Source organism: Saccopteryx leptura, chromosome 5 (genome assembly GCF_036850995.1).
Source record: "Saccopteryx leptura isolate mSacLep1 chromosome 5, mSacLep1_pri_phased_curated, whole genome shotgun sequence".
NCBI classification, from domain to species: Eukaryota; Metazoa; Chordata; class Mammalia; order Chiroptera; family Emballonuridae; genus Saccopteryx; species Saccopteryx leptura.
The window spans coordinates 143,938,255-143,951,431 of record NC_089507.1 but is presented as its reverse complement, the minus strand read 5'-3'; the positions used below and the strand labels follow the sequence as shown (position 1 = coordinate 143,951,431).

Genomic DNA, 13,177 nt, shown 5'->3' with positions numbered 1-13,177 from the left:
GGAGTGGAGTCTCCTAAGCTTAATATTCTTCATCATGGCAATGACATTTTTTTTTATTTATTCATTTTATTTTATTTTATTTATTTATTTATTTTGTATTTTTTGTATTTTTCTGAAGCTGGAAACGGGGAGAGACAGTCAGACAGACTCCCGCATGCGCCCGACCGGGATCCACCCGGCACGCCCACCAGGGGCTACGCTCTGCCCACCAGGGGGCGATGCTCTGCCCCTCCGGGGTGTCGCTTTGCCGCGACCAGAGCCACTCTAGCGCCTGGGGCAGAGGCCAAGGAGCCATCCCCAGCACCCGGGCCATCTTTGCTCCAATGGAGCCTTGGCTGTGGGAGGGGAAGAGAGAGACAGAGAGGAAGGAGGGGGTGGGGGTGGAGAAGCAAATGGGCGCTTCTCCTATGTGCCCTGGCCGGGAATCGAACCCGGGTCCCCCACACTCCAGGCCGACGCTCTACCGCTGAGCCAACCGGCCAGGGCCTATTTATTCATTTTAGAGAGGAGAGGGAGAGACAGAGAGAGAGAGAGAGAGGAGAGGCAGAGAGAGAGCTGGGGGAGGAGCTGGAAGCATCAACTCCCATATGTGCCTTGACCAGGCAAGCCCAGGATTTCGAACTGGCGACCTCAGCATTTCCAGGTCGACGCTTTATCCACTGCGCCACCACAGGTCAGGCGGCAATGACATTTTTATATTCATAATATAAAGACCATGATCTCTAAGCTGACTTTATTGACTTTCAAAAAAATTCCAGAACGAGCAACATTCTAAAATTGCAACATCAGTATTTTTTAAAAAGTCCAATTTCTTCCCTCAGACATTTATTGAGTTATGTCTATGCAGCAGTCACTGGACTGGCACTGGAGTTGTCAACTAATACAGCTGCTACTTGAATAAATTCAGCACGGTTTATTCAAATAACTTATGAATCTCTTCTCTAGTATAAATAAGACCTTAATTTCTAACTTGCATCAATGAGGTATTGTGGCAGAGATGGGGGTGGAAAATAGTAAAATTAAGCAATCTTTGCTTTCCAAAATGTCTCTGCTGGTTAGGGGTGGGGAAGGAGTGAAGGTTAGTAAAGGTAGTGGGAGAATACGCTCATCATTAATCTCACTTTAAGACACCATTGAGAGCCCTGGATAGATAGCTTGATTGATTGGTATCATCCCAAAAGACAGAGGTTGCCAGTTCAATCCCCGGTCAGGGTACATACAGGAGCAGGCCAATGTTCCCGTCTCTCTCCCTTCCTCTCTCTGTAAAATCAGTTAAAAAAAAAAAAAAAAGAAGAATGGTATTCAACTTTGACACCCCAGTACCATCTAAGGGCAAGTTATTGTGGAAGAAAGCGAACTTCAAAGAAAATAAAGTAGAAAGAGCCTCCAAATTGGCCCCTACGAATTCTCTGATGCCAGAATTGGCTAGGGTGATATTTCCTAAAATGCAATTTGCCTGTTAGTGTACTGTCTCTGAGGTTCCATAAGAAGAAGACACCTCAGCAAGCCAATATGTCTTTGTGGTGATATCTCTGATGTTGAAACAGACCTGACCTCTGCCTGAAGGCTTCTCCACATTCATTACACTCATAGGGTTTTTCTTCGTTATGGATTCGCATGTGCTGAGCAAGGTGTGAGTTCAGTCGGAAGGCTTTCTGGCATGTATTACACTTGAAAGGTTTTTCTCCAGTGTGAATTCTGTGATGTCGAATAAGGTCTGAGGTTAAACTGAAGGCCTTCCCACACTCATGACACTGGTGGCTTCTGGAATGGCTGTGGATTCTGTGATGGTGGGTGAGGAGCAGGGCCTGACTGAAGGTTTTCCCACACTCCTTGCATTCACAGGGCTCTTCCTGACTGTGAATCCTCTGGTGTCGATTGAGGTGAGAGCTACGCCTGAAGTTCTTTCCACAGTGGATACATAGAAAAGGTTTCTCTCCAGTGTGGATTCTGAGATGTTCCAGGAGGCCTGTGTTCTGGCTAAACACTTTCCCACACTCCTTGCACTGATAAGGCTTCTCACCAAGATGAATTTTCTGATGTCTGACAAGGTGTGAACTTCTCTGAAAGGCTTTACCGCACTTGTGACACTGATGACCTTTCTCTCTGGAGCAAACTTTCTGATACCCAGTAGGACTGGAAGTCTGACATGTTTCAGATTCACAGAGCTTCCCTGCCATGTGTGTGCCTTCATGTTTAGCCAGGTGTGAACACTGGATGAATCCCTCCCCACATTCTGAGCAGCTATAGGTAGTCTTCTCCTTTGGCTTGGACTCTTGGCTTTCTAAGTGACAGCCTTTATACTGAGCCTCTGTGGGCTCAGGTATTTTTCCAGACAACTCCATTTCTCCACAAGAGTCTGTCTCTACAACCAGTGTCCCATTCTCAATTATTGTCTCTTCACCTGAAACATTAAATATAAGTCACCAATTACTTGACTTTTGGTGCTTGGGAAAAGGAATATATAATTAGAAGGGAAATATTTAAATCAAACCATGTATGCAAAGTGGAAATGTTGTGGGTGTTGGTGTTTGTATAGAAAATATATGGAATGATACACAAGTAACTGTTAATAGTGGCTGCCTTTGAGGAAGGATGGAGGTTGTGGTGGGAGGTGACTTATTCTCATAGTTTGACGTTTATGACATAATACACACACATACACACACACACACACGCTAGCAAACTGTCTTAAAGGGAATGGCTATATATTCTTGGAAATGACTTGTCACATGTAAAATTAAAAACCTAGGTCAACTGCCTGAGACGTGGTGGCGCAGTGGATAAAGCGTCGACCTGGAATGCTGAGGTCGTCGGTTCGAAACCCTGGCTTGCCTAGTCAAGGCACATATGGGAGTTGATGCTTCCAGCTCCTCCCCCCTTCTCTCTTTCTGTCTCTCTCTCCTCTCTCTCCCTCTCTGTCTCTCTCTCTCTTCTCTAAAAATGAATAAATAAAATAAAAATAAATAAATAAAAAAATAAAATAAAAATAAAAAAAAACCTAGGTCAACTGAGGACCCTGGGGCCAATAATAAAGTAAAAATAAAGAAATGTAGTCATAGTGCCAATTTTATCACTGACCAGCTATGTAATTGTAGAAATGTAAATTAAACCTCAAATCTTCCAGAAGAAGGGGACCTTTGAAGCAGGATCCAAAATTTAAAAAGTAGGTAGTTGGTAAAGGAAGGCCAATTCAAAAAATAGGCATTTACTGACGGTCTACTCTAGGCCCGGGACTGTAACAGACTCAGAAAACAAAACACAGGCCCTGCTATTCTGTCTAGCAGGAGAAAAACAGACCTTAACCAGCAACTGTAACATAATGTGATCAGTTATGAGACAGAACATATAGTGGGGAACCTGACAGGGACTTAAGGACAGAGAAAGTGATGTCTAAGTTAGGTCCTGAGGATGAGTAGGAATTAGAGAGAGTGAGAAAGAACTACTCCAGACAGAAGAGTCTCAGAGAAGAGGGAATGCAACTAGGCAGAATGGGACATAGGAGACTCACTGTCCCAATCTGTCTGTGATAGGGCTTTCCCCAGGATACAGAACTGTTGGTGCTAAAGTCTAAGCAAATCAGAAGTTGGTTATGTTAGTGCACTTGAGGCTACAAGGTCAGCAGACACTAGAATATGATGTGTGAGGCCTTTGTAAACAGCTACTGGAAGTCACTGAAAGTGGTGGTTTTTCTTATTTTTTACTCTTTATTACAGAATGTTTCAAATATTAAGAAAAAGATTGAAAGAATAACATTACTCAGCTAACTGAAGGGTTTTAAAGAGAGGAGCAACATTAATAAATATGTGTTTAAATGACGAAGCATGAACAGAAGGTAACTTCAATGGAGGTACTGAGATGACAAGCAGGGCTTGTATCAGATTGAAAAGTAGAAAATAAAAATGAAAAGGTAAGAAATTAGAAAGAGATATTTCAGTGTCAAAGAAAACATAGTAGAGCAAAAAAAATACTCAGGGTGACATTTAGAAATAAAAGAGCCTGACGAGGCAGTGGAGCAATGGATAGAGCATTGGACTGGGACACGGAGGACCCAGGTTCAAAACCCCAAGGTCGCAAGCTTGAGCATGGGATCATAGACATGACCCCATGGTTGCTAGCTTGAGCCCAAGGTCACTGGCTTGAGCAAGGGGTCACTCACTCTGCTGTAGCCCCCGGTCAAGGCATATATTAGAAAGCAATTAATGAAGAACTAAGGAGCTGCAATGAAGAATTGATGCTTCTTATCTCTCTCCCTTCCTGTCTGTCCCTCTCTCTGTCTCTCTCACTGTCTCTCTCTGTCACACACACACACACACACACACACACACACAGACTGTGGTCATTTACAGTGACTTAAAGGCAATAAGAAAAAATAATGAAGTCTGTGGCTAGAATTCTGTGTCTTGGGGGAGAACCTAGAATTCTTTATTCACCTGATAGTAATGGAATGAAGATCCACACAGGAGGCTTCAGTTGTAATTAAAATACAAAACAAGCAAATAAACAAACAAAAAGGATAGGCTACAGGGGAAATGTTTGGGGTTATAGGATCTTTTATATCTTGATTGTTGTAGTGAACAGATGACTGTAATTACTTTGTGAAACTCACTGAATTGCACACTTACAAAGAGTAGGTCTATAATATGTAAACTGTACCTCAATAAACCTGACTCCAAACAAGAACGAAAAACAGAATGCCCAGGGTGCTGAGCAGGCCTCTCACATGCAAAAGACGCAGTCTGTTGCTTACCCTGTTCTGTTTCAGGTTTCAGAACTGCATGCTCAGGTCGGATCTGCCGGTCCTGCACTATGTTCCGAGCTGCCTTCTCTTCCAAACGCATGTTCTGTTTCTTTACCTGTTCTACATCCTAGGGACAATTGAGTACAAATGGGTATAGGAGGAAACTGCTGTTCAGAAAAACATTCCAATGTCAGGAAAGAAAGAGAAGATGCCAGAGAAGCAAAAAATAGCATTCAGTTTCCTCCCAGCAGAGAAAAGGTAAAACCTACAATGAGCAGCCAAATCAAAAAGCCATTGAAACAGAATTCAACGGTTCTCATCCCACTGCTCAGCTCATGTCCTCTTCTCCAGTTGAGATCTCAATTCCTGCTTTCCTGCAAAAGAGCACATCTTACCTTTTCCACCTGTTGTTCTGTTTCTTGGAGCTCTGACTGCAAATCCTCCAGTATAACCACAGCCTCCTCCCCGCTCTGTGGCTGCTGCTCCCGCACCCGAGTCTGCAGCTCGGCGGGCAGGATGCTCAGGAACTGCTCCAGCACCAGCAGCTCCAGCATCTGCTCCTTGCTGAGCATCTCGGGCCGCAGCCACAGCAGGCAGAGCTCACGGAGCCGGCTCAGTGCCTCTCGAGGTCCTTTGGTGTCTTCATACCGCAGCTGCCTGAACTGTCTGCACAGTGGCTCCTGTCCAAGGCCTGTGCCGTTTCCTTGCCGCTTGAATCCCTGTTTCCAAGCACAGTGGTGATCCTCCTTCACTGCTCGAAGCCCCCTCTTCTTCAGATTCAGAGGAGCCAGGGAAGGAGCACTCATCAATACTGTCGCCATCCCCAGTTTCAGATGACTCTCAGTTTTGGAGAACTTTGTTTTGACTATCTCCTCAGGGATACTTCTGGAAATGTAATAACAAGAATCACAGAAACAATAACAAAAGCAATAGCAATACCCCTTTGTTGGGTGTGTACATTTCCCATGATTACTATCCATTTTGTCTTCTCTAAGAAAAACATTCCTAAAAATGGAACATGAACATAATAAGAAAACTGTTTTACAAAAGATTGCCAACTAATGGAGGAGGAATAATACATCTGAAAAATCCCCACATAGCTCTCGATGAAACCACTGATTCAATCAGGGACCACAAATGGGTGGAACCGCTGTGTGAAAGGAGTAGGGGGAAAGGACATTCCCAGTCTTGATGAATCTCCACACTCACCACTTATTAATTACAAAGGGAAAAATGGAGATAACACTAACTTAATCCAGTGATCAAATCTAGCAACCGAAACAGTAAGACAACCAACCTTGTGCCTTCCCACCTGTATAGTACTTTTGTTAAAAGTGTTTTGTTTTGTTGTTGTTTTTTTCTTTTGTGACAGAAACAGAGAGAGAGGGACAGAGAGGAAGGGAGAGAGATGAGAAGCATCAACTGATAGTTGTGGCACTTTAGTTGTTCATTGATTGCTCTTCATATGTTCCTTGATGGGGGGAGGGGGCTCCAGTCGAGTCAGTGACTGCTTGCTCAAGCCAGTGACTGTGGGATCATGTTAATGATCCCACATTCAAACCAGTGACCCATGTTCAAGCTGGTGAGCCTGCGCTCAAGTTGGATGAGCCCATGCTCAAGCCAGCAACCTTGGGGTTTTGAACCTGGGATCTCAATGTCCCAGGTCGACGCTCTATTCACTGCACCAACACCGGTCAGGCCAAATCCTACTTTTCTTAATGGAAGTGTAACAGTCCAAAAAAGTGGTGAATGATGATTATTAAGCAGAACTAAAAGTTTGGTATTTTATCTAACAACTTGATTGGGCCATGAGGTGCTCAGATATTTGGTCAAACATTATTCTGGGTGTTTCTAGATGAGATGAATACTTAAATCAGTAGACTGACTGAAGCAGACTTTCCTCCATAATTTTGGTGGCCTTTATCCAATCAGTTGAAGGTCTGAGTGAAACAAAAAGGTTCCCCTCTAGGAAAAGAATTCTTCCTGCCTAATAGGCTTCAAACTGGGACACCAGCTTTCTTCTTGCCTTTGGACATGACTAAAAACATCGGCTGTTACTGGGTCTTGAACCTGCACCATCGAAGGTAACCACACCATCGAATCTCCTATTTCTCAGGCCTCTGGACTCAGCTGAGAAGTAATTCATTGGCTCTCCTGAGTCTCCAGCTTGCCAACTCACTGTGCACATCTTGGGACTTGCGAGCCTCCACAACTGTGTGAGCCAATTTCTAATAATAAGTCTTCATCTATGTATATGTCTATATATATATATATATATATATATATATATATATTGCTTATTGGTTCTGCTTCTCTGGAGAACTCTGAGTAATAGAATATTGAATTAGTAGTGACTCACTTTTTGTGATGTTAATTACATATATCAAACACAAAATATAATAAATAATTTGAAAAGCTGATCCTTCCAGCCTCCTTTCATTTCTCATGTATCAGATAGACCAGTGGTAGTTAACCTGGTCCTTACCGCCCACTAGTGGGCATTCCATCTTTCATGGTGGGCGGTAGTGGAGCAACCAAAGTATAAATAAAAAGATAGATTTAACTACAGTAAGTTGTTTTATAAAGATTTATTCTGCCAAACTTAGCGAAAATCCGACATAAAGTACTTGGTAAGTAATTATTATTATATGCTTTAACTTGCTGTAACGCTGTTTTATAAATTTTATAAAGTAATTTCCCTACTTTATAAATCACCATTACTATGGAACCGGTGGGCGGTTAGAAAATTTTACTAATAACAGATACAAAAGTGGGCAGTAGGTATAAAATGGTTGACTACCCCTGAGATAGACCAAGTTCTATTGATTCTATTTAAATATCACTCAAACCATCCACTTCTCTTCATTTTCTTTCCCACCACCTTCTTTTACCCAGACTACTGCAAGTGGCTTTCTGATTCACCACTGTAGTTTCTCCCTGTAGTCAACGATCTTTCTTTTTTTTTAATTATTTTTTTAAGACTTTATTTATTCATTTTAGAGATGAGAGGGGGAGAGAGAGAAGGGAGGGAGGAGCAGGAAGCATCAACTCCCACATGTGCCTTGACCAGGCAAGCCCAGGTTTCAAATGTGCAACCTCACTGTTCCAGGTTGATACTTTATCCACTGCACCAACACACATCAGGTGTCAATGATCTTTCTAAAGAGAATATATGGTTATGTCTCTGCTGTGCAACTGTATTTAATGGCTCATCGTTACTCTTAGGATCAAATTAAAAACATCTAATAGGATTTAATATTTTTTGTGATCTAATTAAGTTTTAGTCCCTCACTCTTGCCTGCTCCTGAGTCCTTCCACATATCACTCCTCCTCCTGGAACATCTTCAACCTTCCAATTTTCTTCTCATTAATGCCCTTTCACTCTTCATGCCTTACAGCACAACTTTTCCACGTGCTTTACATGCACTAATGAAGCCCTATCAAGAAAATAATATTACTAACTTCATTATACAGAGAAGGGAACTGGGACACGAAGAATTAAATAACTTATTCAAGGTCCCAAAGCTGTACCTCAGATCTTTCCTAGAGTTGTGGTGCTACGACTCTATCTTTGTCTTCTCTCTTACTCTCACAACCCCCATCTGATCCAACAGCAAACTCTGTTGGCTCTACCTTCAAAGGAGATCATTAAACTGACCACTAGTAACCACTTCTACAACACTGTCCAGGATATCCTTATCTCCTACCTGTATTACTTTTAACAGTCTCCTAACTTTTCAGTTCCCCTATTCCATTTCTTGCCCCTCCACAGTCTATATATCTCGTCATGAGTCCCCAGCTACAAGTGCTTTAAAAGACAAATCAGATGTTTTTACTCTGCTCAAATCTTCCAAAAGCTCTTTCACATCAAAAAACGACCTAATTCCTTACACAAGCCAATGCCTCCCCGCAACCCCGATCTCTGCGGTATCATCCTCAACACTGAGTTCACTCTGGTCTCCTGCTATTCCTCCAATGTGTCAGCCAAGCTCCTCCTTTAGAGCCTTTGCACTGGCTGTTCCCTCTGCCTACAAAGCTCGAGACCCCCAATAACCACATAAGTCTCTTCACCTCCTTCAGTTTTCTACTCAAATATTACTTTTTTTTTAATTTTTTTTATTTATTCATTTTAGACAGAGAGAGAGGAGAGACAGAGAGAGAGAAGGGGGGAGGAGCTGGAAGCATCAACTCCCATATGTGCCTTGACCAGGCAAGCTCAGGGTTTCGAACCGGCAACCTCAGCATTTCCAGGTCGACGCTTTATCCACTGTGCCACCACAGGTCAGGCTCAAATATTACTTTTTAAGGCTTACCCTACATATGAAATTGCGCTCGCTGCATGGAAAGCTGCAGCCAACGGCGCTGTCTGGTGAACGAAAGGCCTCAGCTCCGCCGCCTGGCAGGCCCAGGACACCCCATCCGCGCGGCCCCTCAGCGCCCGCAGGGAAGGAGCTGCTCGCTCACCCTGGGCCGCGGTTTCTCCCGGAGTACAAACACCTGCCACCCACCAGGGACCCACAGGACTAGCCGAACGCCCACTCGAACCATTTGGGCTCCGCTGGCGTCGGCGCCTCCGTAGGTGCGCACGTATCCGCTCTAGGAATGCCGGAGGACCACAAATCCAGGGATGTAGCTCTACAAATGCCTGACGACCGCGGCTCTAGAGATGCCACTCTAGGAACGCCGGAGGACCGCGGCTCGATGGCGTCCTGTGCCCCCCCCCCCCCCCCCAAGGCTCTGGGCCCTGTGGCTGTCAAGATGAGCGGATGGATGCGACCTTGGGTGTTTTTTCATTTTTAAGCCGTTATTTTCTTCGTGTAAAATTAAGCCAGCTAAGTTTACTGTTATCACAAAAAATTTGGCATTTCCCCTGTGCTCACTCAGATAATTAAAATACAGACACATGGTTTACCATTTCTCCCCAATTTAAAAAGCCATCAAGACCCTTCCAGTTGGCTCAGTGGATAGAGCATCCACCAGGGGTGCATCCCGGTTCCATTCCCAGTCAAGGCACGCATCTGCTTCTCTTCCCCTTCCTCTCCCTCTCCCTCTTCTCTCTTCCCCTCTAGCATCCAGTGGCTCGATTGGTTCTCAAGGGATGCCCAGGTGCTGAGGATATCTTGGTTAATTTGAGCATCGGGCTCCAGAAGGGGTTGCGAGGTGGATCTTAGGGCGCAAGCCGGAGCCTGCCCATCAGCTCTCCCCTCACTTAAAAAAATAAATAAAAAGAAAAATATGAAGAAAAACACAAAGCCATCAAACCCATTGGCAAAAAATAAGTGTCAAAGAATTTTGAAGATTAAATTGAAGAATGAGCATATATTTGGATTGCAAAGTTTAAAATAAAATTACTGTGGGAGAGACTAATCAACACTTTGCAATGAATGTAGGATGGGAGAGGGGAAATAGCATCACTTTGCCAAAATAAATTCTAAGGAAGAAAATAAAAATTTTCTCTTGCCAATTACATGAAAAAACGTATTTTTATAGTCTTTGAATAAAATAAACCCTTTTAAAAATCTGAATAAATTTGCCCTGACCAGATTGCTTAACTGGTTGGAATGGTCTCCAAATATGCCACGGTTTCGGTTCCGGCTGGGTGGTTAACTTCCGGTCAGGGCACGGACAAGTAGTAACCGATGAATGTATGAGTGGGTGGAGCAAGGAATGGTTGTTTCTCTCTCTCTCTCTCTCTCTCTCTCTCTCCCTTCCTTTCTAAAATCATTTTTTAAAAGTTTTTAAAAATCTGAATAAACTTTGGTTTAATCAGTTGATAATTTTGAAACATCATACTAACCATTTTATGATGCAATTTATTCAGTATTTCAAGCACTGATATTATTAGAACAGAAAAGGGGAAAAAGTTTCATTATCACAGGAAAGTTATCTTTTTCATCTTATGTCTGAAGCTTAAATATAGCTTTTTTTTTTATTTTTACAGCGAGTGAGAGAGACAGAAAAGGAGAGAGATGAGGAGCATCAACTGGTAGTTCCGTCATTTTAGCTGTTCATTGATTGCTTCTCATACATGCTTTGAGGTCAGGGAGGGGGACTTCAGACCACCGAGTAACCACTTACTTAAGCCACCAACCCTTGGGCTCGAGCCAGCGACCATGGGATCATGTCCATGATTTCACACTCAAGCCAGTGACCCTGTGCTCAAGCCAGGTAAGTCCACACTACAGCTGGCGATCTTGGAGCTTTGAACCTGCGACCTCAGCGTCCCAAGTCTGCTCTCTATCCACTGCACCACCACTAGCCAGGTAGAAGTTTGAATATACCTTTTAAAAATAAAAGTTACCCATGAATCTTGTAGCTTCAGTGACCTTCACCTTTCGAGGTGACAGCCTGGGACCCTAGAATGCATGAGGAGGCTCAGACACAGTCGGAGGAAACATCTACGGGCTCTGTCCAGGGCGGCTTCCTACCCTGCAAGGAGAGGAAGTCTCGGGTGTGTTTATTTTATTCTGTTTGTGTTTTTTAGAAAAGTGAATGATCAATAAATAGCTTAAGTTTTATAATAATAAAAAATAAATAGGCCCTGGCCAGTTGGCTCAGTGGTAGAGCGTTGGCCTGGCGTGCAGAAGTCCTGGGTTCGATTCCCGGCCAGGGCACACAGGAGAAGCACTCATCTGCTTCTCCACCCCTCCCCCTCTCCCTCCTCTCTGCCTCTCTCTTCCCCTCCCACAGCCAGCCGAGGCTCCATTGGAGCAGGGATGGCCTGGGCGCTGGGGATGGCTCCTTGGCCTCTGCCCCAGGCACTGGGGTGGCTCTGATTGCAACGGAGCAACGCTCCAGCGGGGCAGAGCGTCGCCCCCTGGTGGGCAGAGCGGTGCCCCTGGTGGGCACCCGGTCGGGTGCATGCGGGAGTCTGTCTGGCTGTCTCTCCCCGTTTCCAGCTTCGGAAAAATACAAATAAATAAATAAATATAAATAAATAAATAAAATAAAAATAAATAAATAAGTTACATGTATTTACTTTAAAACTTTCCCTAGTCTAACAAATCCAGTCAATGCAAACATTTTATTAAACTTAATATTTTGTCTTGAAGGAAAATTGTATATATATGATTTTCTTTCTAAAGAAGGGCTTTTAAAAAAAATTATAAGATAAGCATAAAATTTAATTTAAACAGGAAGTAAATATATGCTAATTATTACCCCTCTCATACTCCCTGTTGTGGCTGGTGTCTTAAAAGCCAGTCATATTACAAAAGCTTTGATTTATTTGCATTGCATTGGATAGTCCATGAAAATAAAAACCTTTAATGTAGCTTAACAAGTAAGTTTTAATTGATTTTAATTTATTGTATTTACATAGATTCTAGTGTCCCCCCCAATGCATTCCCCCTCCCTTGTGTTCCCCTCAACATCCCCCTTGCCCCCCCCCCAGGTTTTTTTTTTAATCAAAATGTGCAATTTTAATTTCTGTAGTCTGGATCTTTTGGAATGGGAAGAGATATAAGGTGAGAATAAATCAAATACTATTTTTTACAGGACAGAGCTACATATCAATAATAGTACAAATCAACTTTCAATCTTGAGGTTTTAATTTTCTAGGATTATGCTGATTTTTTTACACAAATGTTGGTCTGTTTCCATTAGGTTCATTCATAAGTTATTAAAAATATAGGCTTTCTGTTCTGTATTTAAGCAGTGCATTGCACTATTTTGCAATGCAACTCATGCCATCATGTGGCTGCATAAGAATTAGTTACCTTTTTTGTAATGATGCATCCTACTCTTCTAATTCCATACAGCAAGACCTTAAACATTATTATGAATTTTGAAATAGAAAATGTGACCAGTGATTGTTCTAAATAATCAAAACCCTCTAATTAATCTAATAAACTTAACCCATAGTTTAATTTTAAGAAACCTATAACTTTAAATCATCATATTAATTGGCTAAGAAAGAAAAATCATATTATCTTCACAAATAGTAAAAAGTGATTTAATAAAATTGATGCATTTCTGATTACTAATGGGGAAACCCTGCCTTGGCCAAATAGCTTGGTTAGTTAGATCAATGTCCTGAAGCACAGAAGTTGCTGGCTCAACCCCATGGGCAGGGCACATACAGGAACAGATTGATGTTCCTGTCTCTCTTTTGCTCTCTCCCTTTCTCTCTCTAAAACAATAAAATTAACATTTTTAAAAAACAGGGAAACCCCTAATAGTAGACGGATACTCCCCTTATATGCCAGAAACAGAACCCAAACCAAAAACCCCCCTCATGCTTGATGGTGACTTTTTACAAGTATTCCCATAGAAATCTAGACGTATTTGTTAGGTTAAGAATAAAATGATAGAGATTTTGCCAGCTCTGTAATTTCTCACTCCCTAAACTGCTGATAGCCATTGGTAAGAAATACCTTCCCTGTGTTACATAATGAAAAAAAAAAGTACCATACAAATACCCATTGGACACATTAT

The 13,177-nt window shown here is 42.6% G+C and overlaps 1 protein-coding gene across 1 annotated transcript; it reads right to left on the bottom strand.

The window, feature by feature from the left end:
• Nucleotides 1-770: 770 nt before the first annotated feature.
• ZSCAN26 (zinc finger and SCAN domain containing 26) lies at nt 771-9,317 on the bottom strand. The gene is made up of 4 exons (XM_066385772.1): nt 9,055-9,317; nt 5,137-5,626; nt 4,751-4,868; nt 771-2,404 (listed from the first exon to the last, which is right to left on the bottom strand). The coding sequence occupies exons 2-4, from the start codon at nt 5,560-5,562 to the stop codon at nt 1,500-1,502; spliced, it is 1,449 nt and encodes a 482-aa protein (XP_066241869.1). The 5' UTR covers nt 5,563-5,626; nt 9,055-9,317; the 3' UTR covers nt 771-1,499.
• Between the last annotated feature and the right edge of the window lie 3,860 nt (nt 9,318-13,177).

Bases quoted from the DNA above. Each gene is read 5' to 3' on its own strand.
- ZSCAN26 (XM_066385772.1), bottom strand. From the start codon at position 5,562: ATGGCGACAGTATTGATGAGTGCTCCTTCCCTGGCTCCTCTGAATCTG. The intron at 4,869-5,136 runs GTAAGATGTGCT...AATTGTCCCTAG, and splicing joins CAGAACAACAGGTGGAAAAG to GATGTAGAACAGGTAAAGAA. The intron at 2,405-4,750 runs GTAAGCAACAGA...TTAATGTTTCAG, and splicing joins GAAACCTGAAACAGAACAGG to GTGAAGAGACAATAATTGAG.